The sequence below is a fragment of the Myripristis murdjan genome, chromosome 21, assembly GCF_902150065.1.
Source record: "Myripristis murdjan chromosome 21, fMyrMur1.1, whole genome shotgun sequence".
Taxonomy (NCBI): domain Eukaryota; kingdom Metazoa; phylum Chordata; class Actinopteri; order Holocentriformes; family Holocentridae; genus Myripristis; species Myripristis murdjan.
In genome coordinates this window covers 25,249,021-25,266,520 of record NC_044000.1, presented here as the reverse complement: position 1 = coordinate 25,266,520, position 17,500 = coordinate 25,249,021, and the positions used below count along the sequence as shown (strand labels likewise).

At 47.3% G+C, this 17,500-nt stretch overlaps 1 protein-coding gene across 1 annotated transcript in view; it reads left to right on the top strand.

The window, feature by feature from the left end:
- kalrna (kalirin RhoGEF kinase a) overlaps nt 1–17,500 on the top strand; it is a 107,052-nt gene that overhangs the window by 78,829 nt on the left and 10,723 nt on the right. Inside the window, 16 exon segments of the mRNA XM_030080534.1 lie at nt 250–456; nt 1,191–1,270; nt 1,913–2,056; nt 3,641–3,736; nt 4,858–4,976; nt 5,728–5,794; nt 6,075–6,178; nt 6,522–6,591; nt 6,820–6,906; nt 7,143–7,235; nt 7,450–7,500; nt 7,963–8,040; nt 8,656–8,841; nt 9,303–9,474; nt 10,364–10,590; nt 15,180–15,463. Of these exon segments, the coding sequence (XP_029936394.1) occupies nt 250–456; nt 1,191–1,270; nt 1,913–2,056; nt 3,641–3,736; nt 4,858–4,976; nt 5,728–5,794; nt 6,075–6,178; nt 6,522–6,591; nt 6,820–6,906; nt 7,143–7,235; nt 7,450–7,500; nt 7,963–8,040; nt 8,656–8,841; nt 9,303–9,474; nt 10,364–10,590; nt 15,180–15,463 (2,065 nt within the window).

The following is a 17,500-nucleotide window of genomic DNA, read 5'->3' as shown; positions in this document are numbered from 1 at the left end:
TTTTCTTAACCTAATCCCAGTCTCCTGATTAATTAATTATAATATGTAACATTTCTGCTTTAAAATTTCTAAAAACAATTAGACTCTGTGTTATATCTATTTCTGGGTTGTGTACTTACATTATCCCTGACAGGCAGGACAAAAATGACGTTGAGGTTGAAGACAACAGTTCCCATGATCCCACACTGCTTCACGACATCAGAACCTACACACAGTGTTTAACGTTAGTGTGTGTGTGTGTGTTTTCAGAGAACTACGCGGTGAGCGGCTCTGACGGGAAGACGGAGTCGGTGGCGAACCTGCAGCCGCAGGCGTCGCTCAGCTCGCTGCAGTCCAGCTCACCGGGGCCCAAACGCTCCGGCAACACGCTGAGGAAGTGGCTGACGAGCCCCGTGCGCCGCCTCAGCCACGGCAACTCCGTCAAGAAGCTGCCCAACAGCAAGCAGAAGAAGAGCGGTGAGTCCGACTGCAGCCAATCAGGGCTCAGCACAGGAGCCGCGCTGCCGCCTCCGCCCCTTACAAAACCTGACATCATCAGTCCTTGCTGATCTCTGATTGGCTGATACAGGATTCTCCCACAATCCCCTGGGAACTCCTGTTGACTTTCAGACCAGCCACATCGAGTTTCTATCTTTAATTTTCTGTAAATTATATGTAAGGTAACAGATGTTCAGGTGGGCCCCAGGTGGCCCCAGGTGGGCCCCAGGTGGCCCCAGGTGGCCCCAGGTGGCCCCAGGTGGCCCCAGGTGGGCAGGGGTCTTTGGCTCAGCAGGAGGGTTTTGTGGTCAGTGTGATTCCTCTTGGTTGCTAAGGTAACAGCAGCCAGGCAGCAATGTGAGCGCCAAGAAGCTGCATGCAGAGGCTTTTATAGGGGGCGGAGTCAGAGATGAGAGGGGGAGGGGCTTGGTGAACAGCAAGCTAGAGCCACGTTAGAGCCAGCATGGCACGTCTCACACTGCACGGGCTCATTTTACTGTCAGTGATACAGGCCGAAATGTCATTGGCTGAGTGACACCTCAGTGGGAGGAGCCAAAGAAACTGGTCTGGAGCCAGAGTTAGCTAACTGACAAAAGGAGAACCGTTGTTATAAAAAACATTTTTAAAGGCAAAATCAAAGTGTGTGTTGAATACATCTTTGGATACCTGATTGATTGTTGATTGAACTGATCAATCGGCTGTTTCATTTACAGGAACAGGGAGGGAGGAGAGCAGGAAGAGTATTGATCTGGGACCACCGGATCAGACCCTGCAGGATGACATCATCGATGAGGTAACCAGACACACAACAAAATGTTTTCTTTCATTACAGTAAACCCATATTTCTAGTAAAATTATACAGTTCAGGTCTCATCAGATTTGTTGTGTTGAAACTGTTCCTCATGTTGCTGAGGCCTCCTGTGGGGCCCCAGACCCCCTGAGGGGCCGCGGACCTCCTGAGAGGTCTGTGTGTTTTAGTGCAGTAATCTGCCTATCAGGTAGAGGTGTGCATCTGACTACACTGACCTCAGGTCAGCAGATGCACTTTGTAATGCTGCTTCATGGTTCTAAGGTGAGTCCAGGTACCAGTTCAGGTGCGCTCTGTTAACTGTTCAGGTACCTGTAATGTGCTGCAGGTCAACATAGGGCTGTATAGTAACACACTGGTGATAACAGCAGTAACAACAGTAAAAATAGTGCTGCAACAACAACAACAATCATAATAACACTAATAGCAATAATAATAAAACTGCTGATAATAATAATAATAATAGCAGTAGTGATGATAATTACAGGTCTGACTGTAGCAGAGCTGAGTAATGCTAATAATTGGACTAGTAATATATGACTAATGACTAATTATAATGAAGATCTAATCTGCTTATTCATCTCTCCCCACCTGTCTGTCTGTCCCTCCACCTGTCTGTCTGTCCAGGCGGTGCACAGTAAGGACAGCCAGCTGCTGTCCAAGTCGTCGGGGATGCAGAGCGGGGGGGAGGAGGAGCAGGACGAGGAGGTGCACCCTCCTCTGCCCCCCCCCATGGAGATCATCAAGGACCCGTCAGCCCAGGACGACAAGGTGCCTGTCTCTCTGTCTGTTCACTTGTCTGTCTGGTCATATTTATTTTCTATTGAATAATTGATCATCTATTTATTTATTTATTTCTTGTATTATGATTTATTTGTCCTGATTTAGTTTTGTCTCAGTGTCGTGTTTTTCCACGTCAGAACGATGATAGCCTTCCAGTCGTCCGTCAGTGGCTGATGCCTGAAGTGATGTCATCAGGTGTAGGTGATGTCATCAGGTGTAGGTGATGTTAGGTGTCCGGTGGCCTCAGGGGCTTTCGGGGGGTCGGTCCGGTCCGGCCTCGGGAGGGGGGGTCTGGGTTCCTTCACAAAGGTGAAGGTGTGTATCGCTTTGTGCTGACTTGGCGTTCCTCCATCTTTCCTGCTCCGTGCCGCAGCACGACGCCACCTGCACCTTCCCTGCGTCTGTGCTGTCATGGTTCCTCTCAGTGGCTCCTCCCCCTCTCCTCACCTGTGCAGGTTCTCTGCAGCTGGAAGGAGAGATGAAGATTCCCCTCCTTCTGCTTGGGGTTCCTCCCTTCAGCCTGAACCACAGCTCTCCTCTTCCTGGGGATGGACCTTCTCTGTTGGATGTCTGATGTTCCCAGTCATGTTCCTCATGATGTCTTTTAGCTTCAGGGAACCCGCTGCCTGTGTTACCTGCACCTGCTGCCCTGATCCTGATCCTGTGGCTCCTGACTTGTCATCCTGGAGGTCTCTGAAGGTCTCAGCCAGACCTCCTCCATTGAGGAGAACAGGGGAGTTGAGGCTTGGAGGGATTCCCGGCCACCTGCCACGGCCTTTATTGATCTTCTCCTCCAGTTCATCCACAGATATTTTTGGGACTTAGCACCGCAGTCGCATAAAATAAAGCTGTGCCTTCAAACTCCCTGGCAGACCAGATGTTTTTGTGGTATTTTTGCTTCACCAGACATTTAAAGACAGACAAGGACAGGAGAGGAGAGGGGAGGGGGTGACATGAGGTTGGACACTCCGACTGGGCGTGTGCACCTGCAGGCCAGACGCGCTGATCGTCCTCAGTTTTAGGGACGTTGCTGCTGTTGGAGGGCCTTGTTGTGCCGCTTCCTCAGAAGCAGCTTGACCTCGTTGGTGATTTTCCTCCCTGATCAACAGTCTCCTGAATCGCCGACAGAGACCCTCCTGCCTCAGGCGGGTCGCTTCATGGATATTGTGCTGGCTCGCCGAGGGCTCGGTTTGTTTGTTCCCATGGTGACCAGGACGGGGGCGGTGGTGTGTTCAGGGACAGTCCTCTCTGCTGTGAAGCTGGAGCCTCTGAATCAATCAATCTCCCCCAGTTCCTTCATGTTGGAATGATTTATTCCTGCATATTTAATTTTTATTTTTACGTCATGTTAGTTTTATTTTTCCTATTATTTATTTTTTGCATTTGTTTTATAATGAATAACTTTCTTACTCTGTGCATGCAGTGAGTCGCACCAGATGAGCTGTGCTGCTGTTTAACATCTTCAGCTGTGCTAACTGATAGCTTTTCTCTCCTCCTCCTCCTCCTCCTCCTTCTCTTCCTCTTCCTCTTCCTCTTCCTCTTCCTCTTCCTCCTCCTTTTCCTCCCCCTCAGTCTTCGGCCTTGCTAACGTCTCTCCAGTCGTCCTCGGAGGTTCCCAGCGCTGCAGAGCTGGTTAGCGCCATAGAAAAGTTGGTTAAAACCAAGATGGTGAGTGTGTGTGTGCGCGTGCACGTGCATGCATGGATTGTGCATGTGTATGGTGTGAAAAACACTGAACACTAAAATCTCATGAATAATCAGCTCAGCTCCTCCTGCATGAAAGGATTTGCAGCTGCTGGTCACATGAAGAGGTTCGCCGGCCGGTTAGCGAGCGTTAGCGTTTCCGCAGAGTTAGCACATAATGTGATCGTTGACTCTACATGGTTCTCACCACTGGATAAGTTACGTGTGTGCTGCTGTTTTTCGGTTGAGTCTAAAGGTTCTCACTGAAACCGGAGCTGCCCTCTCTGCACCAAAGTGAGGCCGCACGCTTCTATAGGACCTTTTGGATTTTCTTAATTAAATTTTGTTCATGAGTTTTTGACCTTTTGCACCAAATCATCTGTGTGTGTGTGTGTGTGCGTGCATGAGTGTGTGTGTGTGTGTGTGTGTGTGTGTGTGTGTGTGCATGTGCATGTGCATGTGCATGTGTGTGTGTGTGTGTATGGGGGGGCAAAGGCAGCAATGGGCTCTGTAAGAATCGTGTTCTGGGTCAGACGTCTTGCAGGACACGCTGATGCTGTGAAGTCGGCTGATTGATCGCTCCCGGCCACGCGATCAGCTGATCACACTGGAGCAACAACCTTGACGATCTGATCATTTTTAAGCCATAATTAATGTGCTGTGTTCACTTGCTGGTGGGAAAGTCGAGCTGCTGAGCGGTGCTGCGTTCACTTGCTGCTCAGAGGGGAAAACCAAGCGACTGCAGCCTCAGGGTTCAGCTCCGCTCCGGTTTCTGCCTCAGCGTTTGTGGAACTGATTCGCTGACAGCCACTCGCTTTCCTGACTTGAGGTGAAGTGGGTTTGGATGCAGGACTGGGTTCAAACTGGAGCAGGAGCTTCCAGAGGGCAGGGACTTTCATGTCTGACCTCATTTTTGTTTTACTCCTGAACACTGAAGGTGCGATAGCTTCACGGAGCTCCAGCTGCCGTGGGAGCGTCTGATTGGTCAGGTCGGACCTGCAGGACGTTTCTCTGAAGTTTGTTTAGTTAAGTACAAGAATTTAACTTCCAAGCCTGACCACCTTTCTCCTCTCCTTGTCTCCTCTCCTTGTCTCCTCTGTCCTCAGACTCTGGATCCGGGTTCGTACCCCGGCTTCTCCCCCCTCTCTCCCCCAGAACAGACGACTCCAGTTCAGCCTCGAAACCCTGAACTGGAGCAGAGAGCCAAAGCCATGAGAGGACGAATGTGAGTACTGCAGAATATTACTGCTACCTCCACTACTACCAGCAATACTGCAACTGTACTGCAAACTGTCAGTGGTACCAGAGCAGAGCAGACGGGGCCAGGTCGGGCTTTGTCCCGGGACACTCCGACAGCTGCACTGTCACCCTGATGCTGCTTCACAGCCGTGTTTAGAGCGAGTGTATCCCACAATGCATCAGCAGTTGGTACACAGACAGGAAGAAAACATTCCTATGAAAATAAAAGTTCTGTCAGGTTATCGTAGTCTTTGTTAATCTGAGAAACGACCGGGACTATGGGACTAGAAGCACACTGCTGTAAGAAATGTCAGAGCGGGCTTAAAATAGGTTTCTATTTGAACTGTATTATATATGAATCACACAGAAATTTATTTTGTAATTAGAAAAGTGTTTGATGATACAGTTAGAGTCCAGAACAGGTGAGGTCACACACTGACTTCTGACCCTGCCCCAGCCGGTGACCTCCCGCTCTGCTCACACACCGGAAGGCCAAACAGACAAAATAGTTCCTTCTGTCACCAGCGGAGTAATCCGAGTAAACACATTGAAACACATCACATGACATGAAGCATCCGGCTAATCTGGTCTCTTGTCGCCATGGAAACATAGTAACCGTGCGCTACGTCGCATGAGCCGGCTAGCGGCTGACCCCACGTCGACCCAGAGTAAACACAGGGGTCGACCCAGGAAGTAGCCCGAGCCGGTCCCAGCCTGACAGGTGTGTTTGTGCTCAGGTTCGTCCTGAACGAGCTGATCCAGACAGAGAAGGACTACGTCAAGGACCTGGGCATCGTGGTGGAGGTACACACACACACACACACACACACACACACACACACACATCTGACCAAACAAACACATGCATCTGATATCTGTTAGGGATTGACCAGTATTGATTTTTCAGGGCAGATAGTGATTATTAGTAATCCAGGACACTGATAACTAATATTTAGGGCCAATATTCATTTGCAATAAATTTGAAAATTGTATTCCCTGGTTGACTAATTGTTTGGTTGATTGATTGATTGAATGATTGTTTAGTTGATTGATTGAATGATTGATTGATTGATCGGCCCCGCAGGGCTTCATGAAGCGGATCGAGGAGAAAGGCATCCCAGACGACATGAAGGGAAAAGACAAGATTGTGTTTGGAAACATCCACCAGATCTACGACTGGCACAGAGAGTGAGTCCAGCCAGCCAATAGGCACACAGCACTCAGAAACAGCCAGCCAATAGGAGCACAGCACTCAGAAACAGCCAGCCAATAGGCACACAGCACTCAGAAACAGCCGGCCAATAGGAGCACAGCACTCAGAAACAGCCGGCCAATAGGAGCACTAACTAATAAGCAGTCAGTCAGGTGGTCAGGTCGGTCATGAGCCGAGGAACTTTTCACTCTCCTTGAACAAAAGGTTTGGACCGGGCTGATGAGGCCACGCCCACTTCATCTCAGGCCACGCCCCCACCTTTGGTTCTTCCCCCGTTAGGGATTTGAACCTGTGACTCAGCTTCGGTTTGTGTTTCAGCTTTTTTGTAGGAGAGCTGGAGAAATGTGTGGAAGACCACGAGCTCCTGCCCCAGCTCTTCATCAAGCATGTGAGTGCAGAGTGTGTGTGTGTGTGTGTGTGTGTGTGTGTGTGTGTGTGACTACACATCAGTGAGTAGAATAATCTCCCTCTACAGTCTGCTGTCTAACCCCAGTTCTGTGTGCGTATGTGTGCGTGTGTGTGCATGCCTGTGTGTGTGTGTGTGTGTGTGTGTGCGCGTGCCTGTGCCTGTGTGTGTGTGTGTGTGTGTGTGTGTGTGTGTGTGGGTGTGTGTCAGGAGCGGCGGCTGCACATGTACGTGGTGTACTGTCAGAATAAGCCCAAGTCAGAGTTCATCGTGGCGGAGTACGACGCCTTCTTTGATGTGAGTCTGATATTTGAATTGAAGTTATTGATGACGGTATTGATGATGTAAATGTCATCGATCGGTCAATAAAGGCTTTACACGTCTCCATCTGCCAGTGGGCCTTCACAATAAGAGCCCAGTAACACACAATATGAGCAAGATTGTGTGTGTGTGTGTGTGTGTGTATGTGTGTGTATGTGTGTGTGTGTGTGTGTGTGTGTGTGTGTGTGTGTGTGTGTGTGTGTGTGCTGCAGGGCGTCCAGCAGGACATTCAGTCCAGACTGACCATCAGCGACTTCCTGATCAAACCCATCCAGAGGATCACCAAGTACCAGCTGCTGCTGAAGGTAACACACACACACACACACACACACACACACACACACACACACACACACACACACACACACACATTTACACAAACGATGCTGATTAATCTGAGGGTCATGATTGAACATTTAAAGGTACAGATCAATAGTCTGAGGGTAGAGGTGAAGTGTGTGTGTGTGTGTGTGTGTGTGTGTGTGTGTGTGTGTGTGTGTGTGTGTTGTTTCTCCCCAGGACTTCCTGAAGTACAGCAGCAAGGCCGGCATGGACTGTGAGCAGATCGAGGTAAAAACACAGTCCCACAACTCCCCCTCTTCCTCCTCCTCCTCCTCCTCGTCCTCCTCCCCTCCTCCTCCTCCTCTTCTTCTTTGTCTTTGCTTTAAACTTCTTTTTATCTTTGAAATCCAGCAAATGGACAAGCTTTTATGTTGAAAAGCTTTACTTTAAAAATGATATTTCATATAATATTAATTTAAAATATATGTAATGGTAATAATTACATCATTGTCATCATTCCTGGTCTTGTTTTTTCCTCCTCGATGTTTTTGTGGTCATTTTCTGGAAATGTTGTTGTTGTTTGTGTTGTTGGTGTGCTGGCCTGTACGCGCCGGCCCTGAACGCAGCATGACAGAGCTGCAGATGCGTTCACGGCCCCTCTCCTGGCGTGTAAATCACAGTGTCTGTGTGTGTGTGTATGTGTGTGTGTGTGTGTGTGTGTGTGTGTGTGTGTGTGTGTGTGTGTGGCAGAAAGCGGTGGATCTGATGTCTCAGGTTCCCAAGCTGTGTAACGACATGATGAACCTGGGCCGGCTGCAGGGCTACGAGGTGAGCTCACTTCCTGTCTTGGACTTCCTGTTTGCACACCGTCACACCGGGCCGGGCCTTCCTGTCCTCACACTTAAATTTGTGAATATGAAATTTGGCAAAAAGTGAGATCAGATTCTTATAAGAACAGGTTATGATCCCTGTTTTTACAGTTTGCTGCTGAAATGATGGATTGACAGTTATAATTTTGACAATTAATTCATTTAAACAATAAAAGCACCGGCATCTCTAAGATTTATATTTGATTAAAAATGAACACTTTGGTTTTTTGGCTGCTGGTCAGACTCTGATCCCATGAGGCTTTGTTTTTCACCTCCGTCCTGCAGTCCAGCAGCGCCATCTACAGTTCAGTGTCTCCCACACAACAGTTGAGAAAAGCTGCACTGACTGAAAGGCTCAAACATTAGTGAAGTTAATAATCTGTTTAACTTCCTGTTATCAGATTATTTACTGAGCACGTGCAGTTCAGTGGCTCAATGTCCCATAATGCATCACTTTATTCCGGTGCACAGCGCCCCCTGGTGCATGTGGGCTGAGTTACCATAGCAACTAATGAAAGCCAGGCAGCGTGTTTGACAGCTGGAGAAGCCGTTGACCAATCAGCTTCCTCCGCAGGGCAAACTGACCAGTCAGGGCAAGCTGCTGCAGCAGGAGACCTTCTTCGTGACGGAGCAGGACACCGGCGTGCTGTCCCGCTCCAAGGAGCGCCGCGTCTTCCTCTTCGAGCAGATCGTCATCTTCAGCGAGCTGCTGAGGAAGGGCTCGTCCACGCCGGGCTACCAGTTCAAGAAGAGCATCAAGGTGAGGGGCGGGGCCAGGGAGGGGGGGCAGAGTTAGGGCCTGTACCTCACCAGGTTGTTTGGTCCAGAGTGGCAGAAATAAAAGCAAACTAAAGACCTGTCTTTATAATTTGGCTTTTATTTTGGAGTAATATGCTGGTTTTTATGTTTATTTATAGCTGATGTGTTTATTTTGTGTTTACTTTCCAATATAAATAAAGTTGGGATTAGTTGAGAAATGGCCATGAAATGCAGTGAGCAGGTTCCTGCTACCTAGAGGATGAACCCTGCCAGGTCCGGTGACCCCGTGACCTTCCCTCTAGCGCCACCAGCAGGCCAAACACATAAGGAGCTGTTGAACCACGTCCTATGTCACCGTGTGATTGGTGGTGACGTTACCATGGCAACAGGCCATGTGGTAGCAGATGACAACCTGAAGCCCTGACTGAGCGGTCTGACAGGTGTGTGCGATGCCCCCTACAGGTGTCCTACCTGGGTCTGGAGGACAGCAGCGATAACGACCCCTGCAAGTTCGTCCTGTCGTGTCGCGGCTCGTCGGAGCGTTTCACCCTGCAGGCCGCCAACGTCGACGTCAAGCAGGTCTGGGTCCGACACATACAGGAAGTACTGGACGCTCAGAGCAACTTCCTGTCCGGTGAGAGCACACACACACACACACACACACACATTCACACATACTCAGCGAAAACAAAAACTACTGGATCAGGAAATCAGGAAAAGCATGTGTTTGTCGTGTGTACAGATGGCATCACGTCATCTCTCCTGACATTAATTCCATTTAATGTCTATCAAACATTACACAGATACATCTGCAGGTGTGCTTCCTTGTGTTTCTCTGTGTTATGAAAGGGTTAGGGTTCGGGTTCGGGTTAGGTTTGGGTTCGGGTTAGGGTTCAAGTTCGGGTTAGGAGGGCTGTGCAGGCAGATGTGAAGAGCCATCAGGTAACAGAGGTGCAGGATTTCAGGGAACGAGCGTTTCTTTTGGATATTTTCCAGCTTAACACATGGCCAAACAAAATAACATCATATTCATGAGCAAGTGTTGCAAACGGCTCCCCCGCCTGGACACAGTGTTAATAACATCAGAAACCAACCAATAATCTATACAATGACATGAAGTATCACACCTTTAACACACACAGAAGATGTGGGAGTTTTCTTTTACAATGGAGCAGCAGCACAGGTGAGGAACAAGCGCCGATGAAGCTCATCTACAGAGAAAAAGGATAAAAATTATTCATCACTAACCATCAAAATGTCAAAAAATGACACAGCCACAAAGTAAATTTATCATTAAGCATTTTGCATGATTAAACTACGTATTTATGTGTAAATAATGATAAAATGACAAAACAACCTCAGCAGAGAAAGGACATACAGCGTTCAGTGGGATAAAGAAATATTCACACAAAATAAATAAATTATTCAGAACTTTTCAGCGTCGTCGCCTCTCTGTTCGTATGACAGTCACGTCTCTGAGCTCCACAGGAGAGAAAAATGAGGTGCACTTCCTGTGTTGGCAGCGCTCCAGTCGCCCATCGAGTACCAGAAGGAGAAGAGCGGAGGAGGCAGCACCTCCTCCCTGACTAGGAACCACTCGGCGTCCAGCCTCCGGCCCTCCTCGTCCTCCCAGTCCTCCCACAGCCGGCCCTCCTCTGCAGTCAGCCTCGGTGAGAAGGACAAGGACAGGGGGCGGGGCCAGATCAAAACCTCTACCTCCAACGGCGGATCGTCGTGTTTTCAATCCAGGGTGAGTTTTCACACAGAAAAATGTCAAGGCTCTTCATGCAGGTCCTCTTCTTTGTTTTTGTTAGAAGAAAATAAAAAAAAATGCAGCCTTTTGACTGACACCTGATTTTAGCTCGACCAACATGCAGCAGGTCTCATGGGGGTCAAAGGTCGTAGAATTCCTTCCAGTGTTCAGGAATGAAAACATCAAGGCAATGGGAATTTTAATTTGATAGCACATTTCATACATGGAGCAGCTCAGTGTGCAAACAATTGAAAAGAAACAAGCATTAAAAGAAAATAAGAAGATCCATACAATAAAAAAACAATTGCAGAAGAAGAGAATAACAATTAAAATCATTATAGTTAATAAATAGATTAAAAATAGTGCAGAGAAATAGAAAGGCAGAAAGAAAGAAAAAAGCTAGACTAGAATGGAGCATAAAACATGAGTGCTGCAAAAAATAATGAATTATAAAAAAATTATAACTTCAGCATGTGTGTTCCAGTGTGGTCGGCCCAGAAAGATCAGTTTATCCAGCTGACCTGACTTAAAGGTAAAACTGTGTATGGTCAGCGTAACAGTGTTATGCTCTGGTATTTTCTTATTTAATCCAAAGAAGTACTTGGTAATGTCTGGAATATCGTGTAAAAGCAGTTTGAAATAGCACTGTCATCATCAGTGTTAAAATCACCAGCAAGTAATTATTTAATCAAAGAACCAAAATCACAGAAACCTCAGGTTTAGCTGGATGACAGACAGCATGCAGGGAACTGGGACTGGAAACTGGATTTGAATGGAAGCACCTAAGAAAATGAAAAATTGAGCAGTTATACTTTGAAGATGTAATAAAAACAAAAGCTAGACGCCCAGTCATGAGAATGGCAATAAAGTCATGACATGTAACGTGACTGGACAAACTCAAACACACGGCGCTAACCCTAACCCTCCAGCGATCTCTCTGAAGTGATTGGTTCATCAGACAAAGTTCAATGAAAGATCAAAGCCTGGGCTAATTTTTTTTTTTTTTTTTTTTTTTTTTTGAAAATTCCTAAGCAAACATATCCCAGAAACTTCCTGTCTTAAATCTTACGACAGGAGGGTTTTTCCTAGTTTGGAGTTACAGAAGCAAATCCTAATTTTAGGAATCCTATGTTAGATCAGATCAGGAAATCCAAAACACTTGATCCAACATCGCTCATCAGCTTGTGTGTGTGTGTGTGTGTGTGTGTGTGTGTGTGTGTTTCCTAGCAACCGGCAACACTGTGCTCACCCACCTGAGCTGAACTTTAAACCGCTGGTTTTTATCAAAGAAACTTTTGTTGGGTCACAGGTGAGGCTTCTTTCACTGCTGCAGCCTCAGGTAAACTGCGTGACACAGCAGGCTGACATACTTTTTCACTTTGAAAATATCCTTTTGTGAAAAAAAAAAACAAGGTTGTCCTAATAGAGAGATTTTTTTAGATTTTAGGAAGGTAGGATTTTTCTATCTTAACCTAGGACAGGGACATTGACTCAGGAACTGTTCATCTGTAATGACTGAATCAGGTCCTAACCCTTCTTACCATGGTTACCAGGGAGTTAAGCTTTACAGGTTAAGAAGTTTATGTAATGTGGCCCCAGTTCTGATCAGAGCTGTGACTGAGACAGAGAACTGGGAAACTGGAGCAAGAAGCAGACTGTTTCCCCCAGCTCAATGTTTCTTGGCCCTAAACTCCGAGGACAAAAACTAGGCTGCAGCAGGTGAGGCGGCATGCTGCCTGGATATCTAGCTGCTCTAGTTCTGGCCCAGTTTGAGAGTCTGCAGGAGCTTGGCTCCGCTGTGAAGGACCAAAGACGAAGGACGAAGGAGGAGAAACTTGACTGATCGCCCTCTGAGATCTGCCTCCCAGCACCACAGAAAGCAGCAGGAAGCAGCTGAACATGTTGGACTTGAAAAATGGGCCGAGTTCCGACACAGTTTGTGCCCTGCCAGCTGAAGTTTGCACATTTCTCTTTCTCTGTTGAGAAACAGCTTTAACAAGCGGAGCAGTGCGGCCAGTTTAACACTGAGACCAGATCACAGTGTAAACTGGAGTCTGAAGTTTTGGTTGAACAGGATTTCAGTTAATCCAGGGTTAGAGATTTGTATCCCAGACTCAGACTCCGACTCAGACTTTTTTTATTGTCATTCAACCATGAAACATGAGTGAACGAAACACACTTACCCAGGTCTTGGTGTGTGTGCAGCGGAATAAAAGAATTTTAAAAAAGTAAATAAATAAATTAGACATAACAAAATAAACATCTGGCTATGAGTACAGTATTGCACATGTATACTAGCAGCAACAGAGTGCAAAGAGTGCAAAAAACCCAGAGAAAAACAGTCAGCAACCAGCAACCAGTGACAGTCAGCAGCCGTCAGCAGCAGAGTCAGGGTGCAGGTTGTTAAAGTGGGCGGGCAGTGTATCCTTCTTCATTTTAAAGAGTTTGAAAGGTTGCCGCAGAACTTCCTGGTGAACCAGGTGTTGGTTTACAGATGAATCCTGCTGGTGCAGCCCGGCACTGATGTTCTTCAGGACGAAACCCTGCAGCACACCCAGAGTGCGGTCCGGTGGTCACAGCGTGGGCTCCAGACGTGGCTGTGCCTCGCGGTATTCGTTGGGTTTCATTTCAGGTGTTGATCCAGTCCAGAAGCTGCGTTATGGCCCGCCATCGTGTTGTTGATGAGTCCTTTTTCTTCAGAGGTTTTCTGATCGCAGGCTTCCTGTTGAGGACAGAACTGTCCAGAACCGTCCGAGGAACCAAAACAAGCTCATGAGCGTGACCGGAACGTTCGCCGCGGCTTTCCAGCGGTCGTCACCGTGAAGAAAGTGCCTGCTGTGTTTTCGGGTGTTTCCCTGGCACTTTCTGCTGTTCCTGATGTTTTTCTTTTAAATGGCCATCGTCTGTTTTTAACTCGGCTCTCAGATTATTGGAGCAGATTATTGATCTGTTTCTGGATTAACCCTAACCTCCTCACACACAAACTGAGGAACCTACAAAGTTCTCCGGTTTGTTTTTATTTCCAACATGGCTGTCTCCATCAGATGATGTCACGCTGCTCACTGTTTCTGTCAAATGATGTCACGCTGCTCGCTGTCTCCGTCAGATGATGTTACACTGCTCGCTGTGTGTATGATCACACCTGAGCAGCCCTGTGATGATGCGTTTCCTGTCAGTTTATTGGCCGGTGTAACAGGCCAGATTAACCCTATGCCAAACTATACCCAGGTATAGTTTGGCCGGGCCCAAAGTATACTCCGGGGTATAAAATAGCCTGGCCCAGTTCATTTGTCTGGGTAATTATTATTTATTTTTATCTGCAACCAGGCCTATGAAACTAGACCTACATATGTTGTGCCATTGAATCAACCTCAGTGCACCCAGTGTTTATGCACACGTGTGTATGTGTACATTTGGGGAAAGCGCTACACCCCTACCTAACCACTCTGCTCTGCTACCTCAGGACGACTCGTCGCCCCATCGCTCTGAGACCCCGGCGGAAGGCTGACTCAGATAAACTCCCCACAGACATCGAGACAGCAGAGCAGAGAATACTTTCGCTTTGCTTTCTAACACACAGCGTGGTCTTCAGAGACCTTCCTAATCTAAAGGACATTTGTAGGACTGACAGAGTTTGATCTATAAGTTATAAAGAGACTGAGAGAGACTCACCATTGTTTGCTGAAATTACCGCATGTCAGAGCACATGTCAGCAGATCTGTTAGACTTCTGAAACAACTCCCTCTAGTGTGTGTCTGTGTGTGTGTGTGTGTGTGTGTGTGTGTGTGTGTGTAATATGGAGTAGAGGGGTATAGTCTGGCCTAGTCCAAAGTATACCCCGGGGTATAAACTGGACTATACCCCAAGGTATAAACTGGACTGTACCCCAGGGTATAAACTGGACTATACCCAGAGGTATAAACTGGACTATACCCCGAGGTATAAACTGGACTGTACCCCGGGGTATAAACTGAACTGTACCCTGGGGTATAAACTGGCCTATACCCCGAGGTATAAACTGGACTATACCCCAAGGTATAAACTGGACTGTACCCCAGGGTATAAACTGGACTATACCCCGGGGTATAAACTGAACTGTACCCCGGGGGTATAAACTGGACTATACCCCGAGGTATAAACTGGACTGTACCCCAAGGTATAAACTGGACTGTACCCCAGGGTATAAACTGGACTATACCCCAGGGTATAAACTGGACTATACCCCGGGGTATAAACTGGACTGTACCCCGGAGTATAAACTGGACTGTACCCCGGGGTATAGTCTGGTCACTTTGGGCTCTTACACCGGTCCTCCTCCAAAAAACAGAGAAATAAAGGTGCTAACTGGAACCAAAGATAGGTCTTCATAGTGATACCACAACAAAAAAGTTCTCTGTAGAACTTGTTTTACATTGTTTTAGAGCCAGTAACTTTCTGTGTACTCCTCCTCCTCCTCTTTCTCCTCCTACTCCTCCTCCTCAGGTTCCTGTTGGCAGAACTGTGATCCAGCCCTCATAGACAAACCCTAACCTCCTCCTTCTCCTCCTCTCCTCTCCTCTCCTCTCCTCTCGTCCTCTCCTCCTCAGGATGGTGGAGGAGGTTGTAACGGCGTCTCCTCCTCCCTGCTGGTGACTCAGGATTACTCAGCGCTGAAGGAGAATGAGATCTGTGTTCGTCGCGGCGAGACGGTTCAGGTCCTGGCGACCAATCAGCAGAACATGCACCTGGTGTACCGGCCGGCCGACAGCCAATCACCGGCCGCCGAGGGCTGGGTGCCGGGCCACGTGCTGGGCCCGCCCGCCAAGTCCATACGAGACTCCTCGTCCACCTCCTCCTTCTCGGCGGCGGTGGCCGACGCTAACAACATCAAGTAAGTTCCCCTGCGCCCCCCCCCCTCGCAGGCCGATGCACTTCCTGGTTTGGTTTGAAACCGAGCGTTTGGATTGGATCCTGAGCTGTCGACCTGTTTTTTAGTTTTTTGACCTCACCTCCTCACTGCCTGCTCCCTCACCTCCTCTTCTCACCTCCTCACCTCTAACTCCTCCTCCCTCGCCTCCTCCTCCTTGTTTTGCTCCGTTTGGGACTAACCTCTCGGAGTTTTCAGGAGTTTTTTGTGTTTTTAGTTTTTTCTCGGTACCGAACTGAACTGTTGGTTCCTCCTCGCTCAGCCGGCGGCTGGAAGGAGTTCAGGTGTGTAGCCTAAAACAACAAACCTCTGAGGAGGAGTAGCTAGAGACTCCGACAACCTGTGGAGAGCAAACCGGACCTTATTTCAGTTCCTAACACCCTGTTTCTCCTTTTTTGGGGGTTTATTTCTTTTTACTTTTTGAAAAGACAGAAACATCCGCAGGGGCGTTCATGTGGACGTCAGCCCCTCTCTCCACCCGGGAGAAACTTATTTTATTGTCTGTGGCAATCTGTACAGATTTATGTTCCTTCCTCTTGTTGTTGTCGTTTTTCTGCCTTGTTGTTAATTATTTTATTTTATTTTATTTTGGGGACAAGTTGTTGTTTTTTTTTTTTTCTCTTCCAGTTGATTTTGTTTAATATGTTGGCAGTTCACTGTAAAAAGTTAATTCTCGTTTTTTGACTGAGGCTCTAGAACATTCCTGTTTAAAAAAAAAAAATCCTTTTTGCACTATTTAAGATAGAAAAAATATGAATGAAGTCAGGTTGTGCAATATCTTTGATTTAGTGGCGATGGTCAGCATTGTACTGTTGGTAGTCTTAATAATGATGATTTTAACTGTATTTTAAATCTGTAAATTAAAGCTTTTGGACAAGCATGAGGTAGTGACGAAGATGAAGCTGTTCTGTCAGGATGAAGATGATCCAGTTTGTAAATAAACAACAACAGCCAAAGTGAAAGTGAGCCGTCTGCTTGTTTCTGTAAAAACCACAGGGATTATAGAGTGAAGTGGGCGGGGTTAAACGGGTTGCTAGGCGACATAAAACAGATCGTCAGTACAAACAGGTAACAGCTTAATTTCAACTACAACTCCCATAATGCACTGCTTCAAGAAACACCCTATTACAGAGCTTCACACCATAGCTGGGTTGCATATAAATCAGATTAAATCATCCTTTAACAGAAATTATGTTGCACCAAACTTTAAAACTGGTTTGAAATGGAGATTCAATTCTGACTCTTAACCCAGATAACATTTAATCCTGCTGCACCAAACGTAACACTCCAGTTTTAAGCTAGCGGTGAGCGGCTGCTAGCTAGCTAACGACATAATCTGCAGGCATTGCCATCGTGGTTTCACTCGATTTGATTGCAGTTCTAATCCAGGATCAGTTTTTGAGTTTTGCTTCATTTAATTTCTCGATTGCCTTTTAAAACCCGATTTCACAAAAATCAGATTAGAACTAACCCTAGATTAACTTAATCTGTGTCTGTGCCGCCCAGCCTGCAGTTTTCATATTAGACTGAATATACATGGATTTCTATTTTTTAGCTGGTTTTGTCACCATAGCAACACTTCCTAAGGCTCATGTCAACGTCACTGGAGTATTTAGTGATTTCTCAGACAGGAAGTGTACCCTGTAGTCTGGATTATTCATTCAGGACTCGGCAGTCTGTGCAGTTACAAGTTAAATTCCTTGAGCAGCCGAGGCGTGAGGCTCGCGCTCCGCTGAAAACAAATCTGATCATCGGTCCACGAGGCTGCACCGTGCCGCTTCGCTCCGCCCACTTCACAGCTCCGCCCACTTCACAGCTCCACCCACCTCACGGCTCTGCTAATGTCCAGCGTACAGTTTAGCTTTTAGAAACACGACAACAAAAACCTGCTGCTGAAAGTCCACAGGCAGCAGGTTCATCACAAACCAGACAGGAAGTGACCATCTGACTGCTACTGTAGCTAGCAGCAGCTAGCGTTAGCCTGGTAACAGTAGCATGATT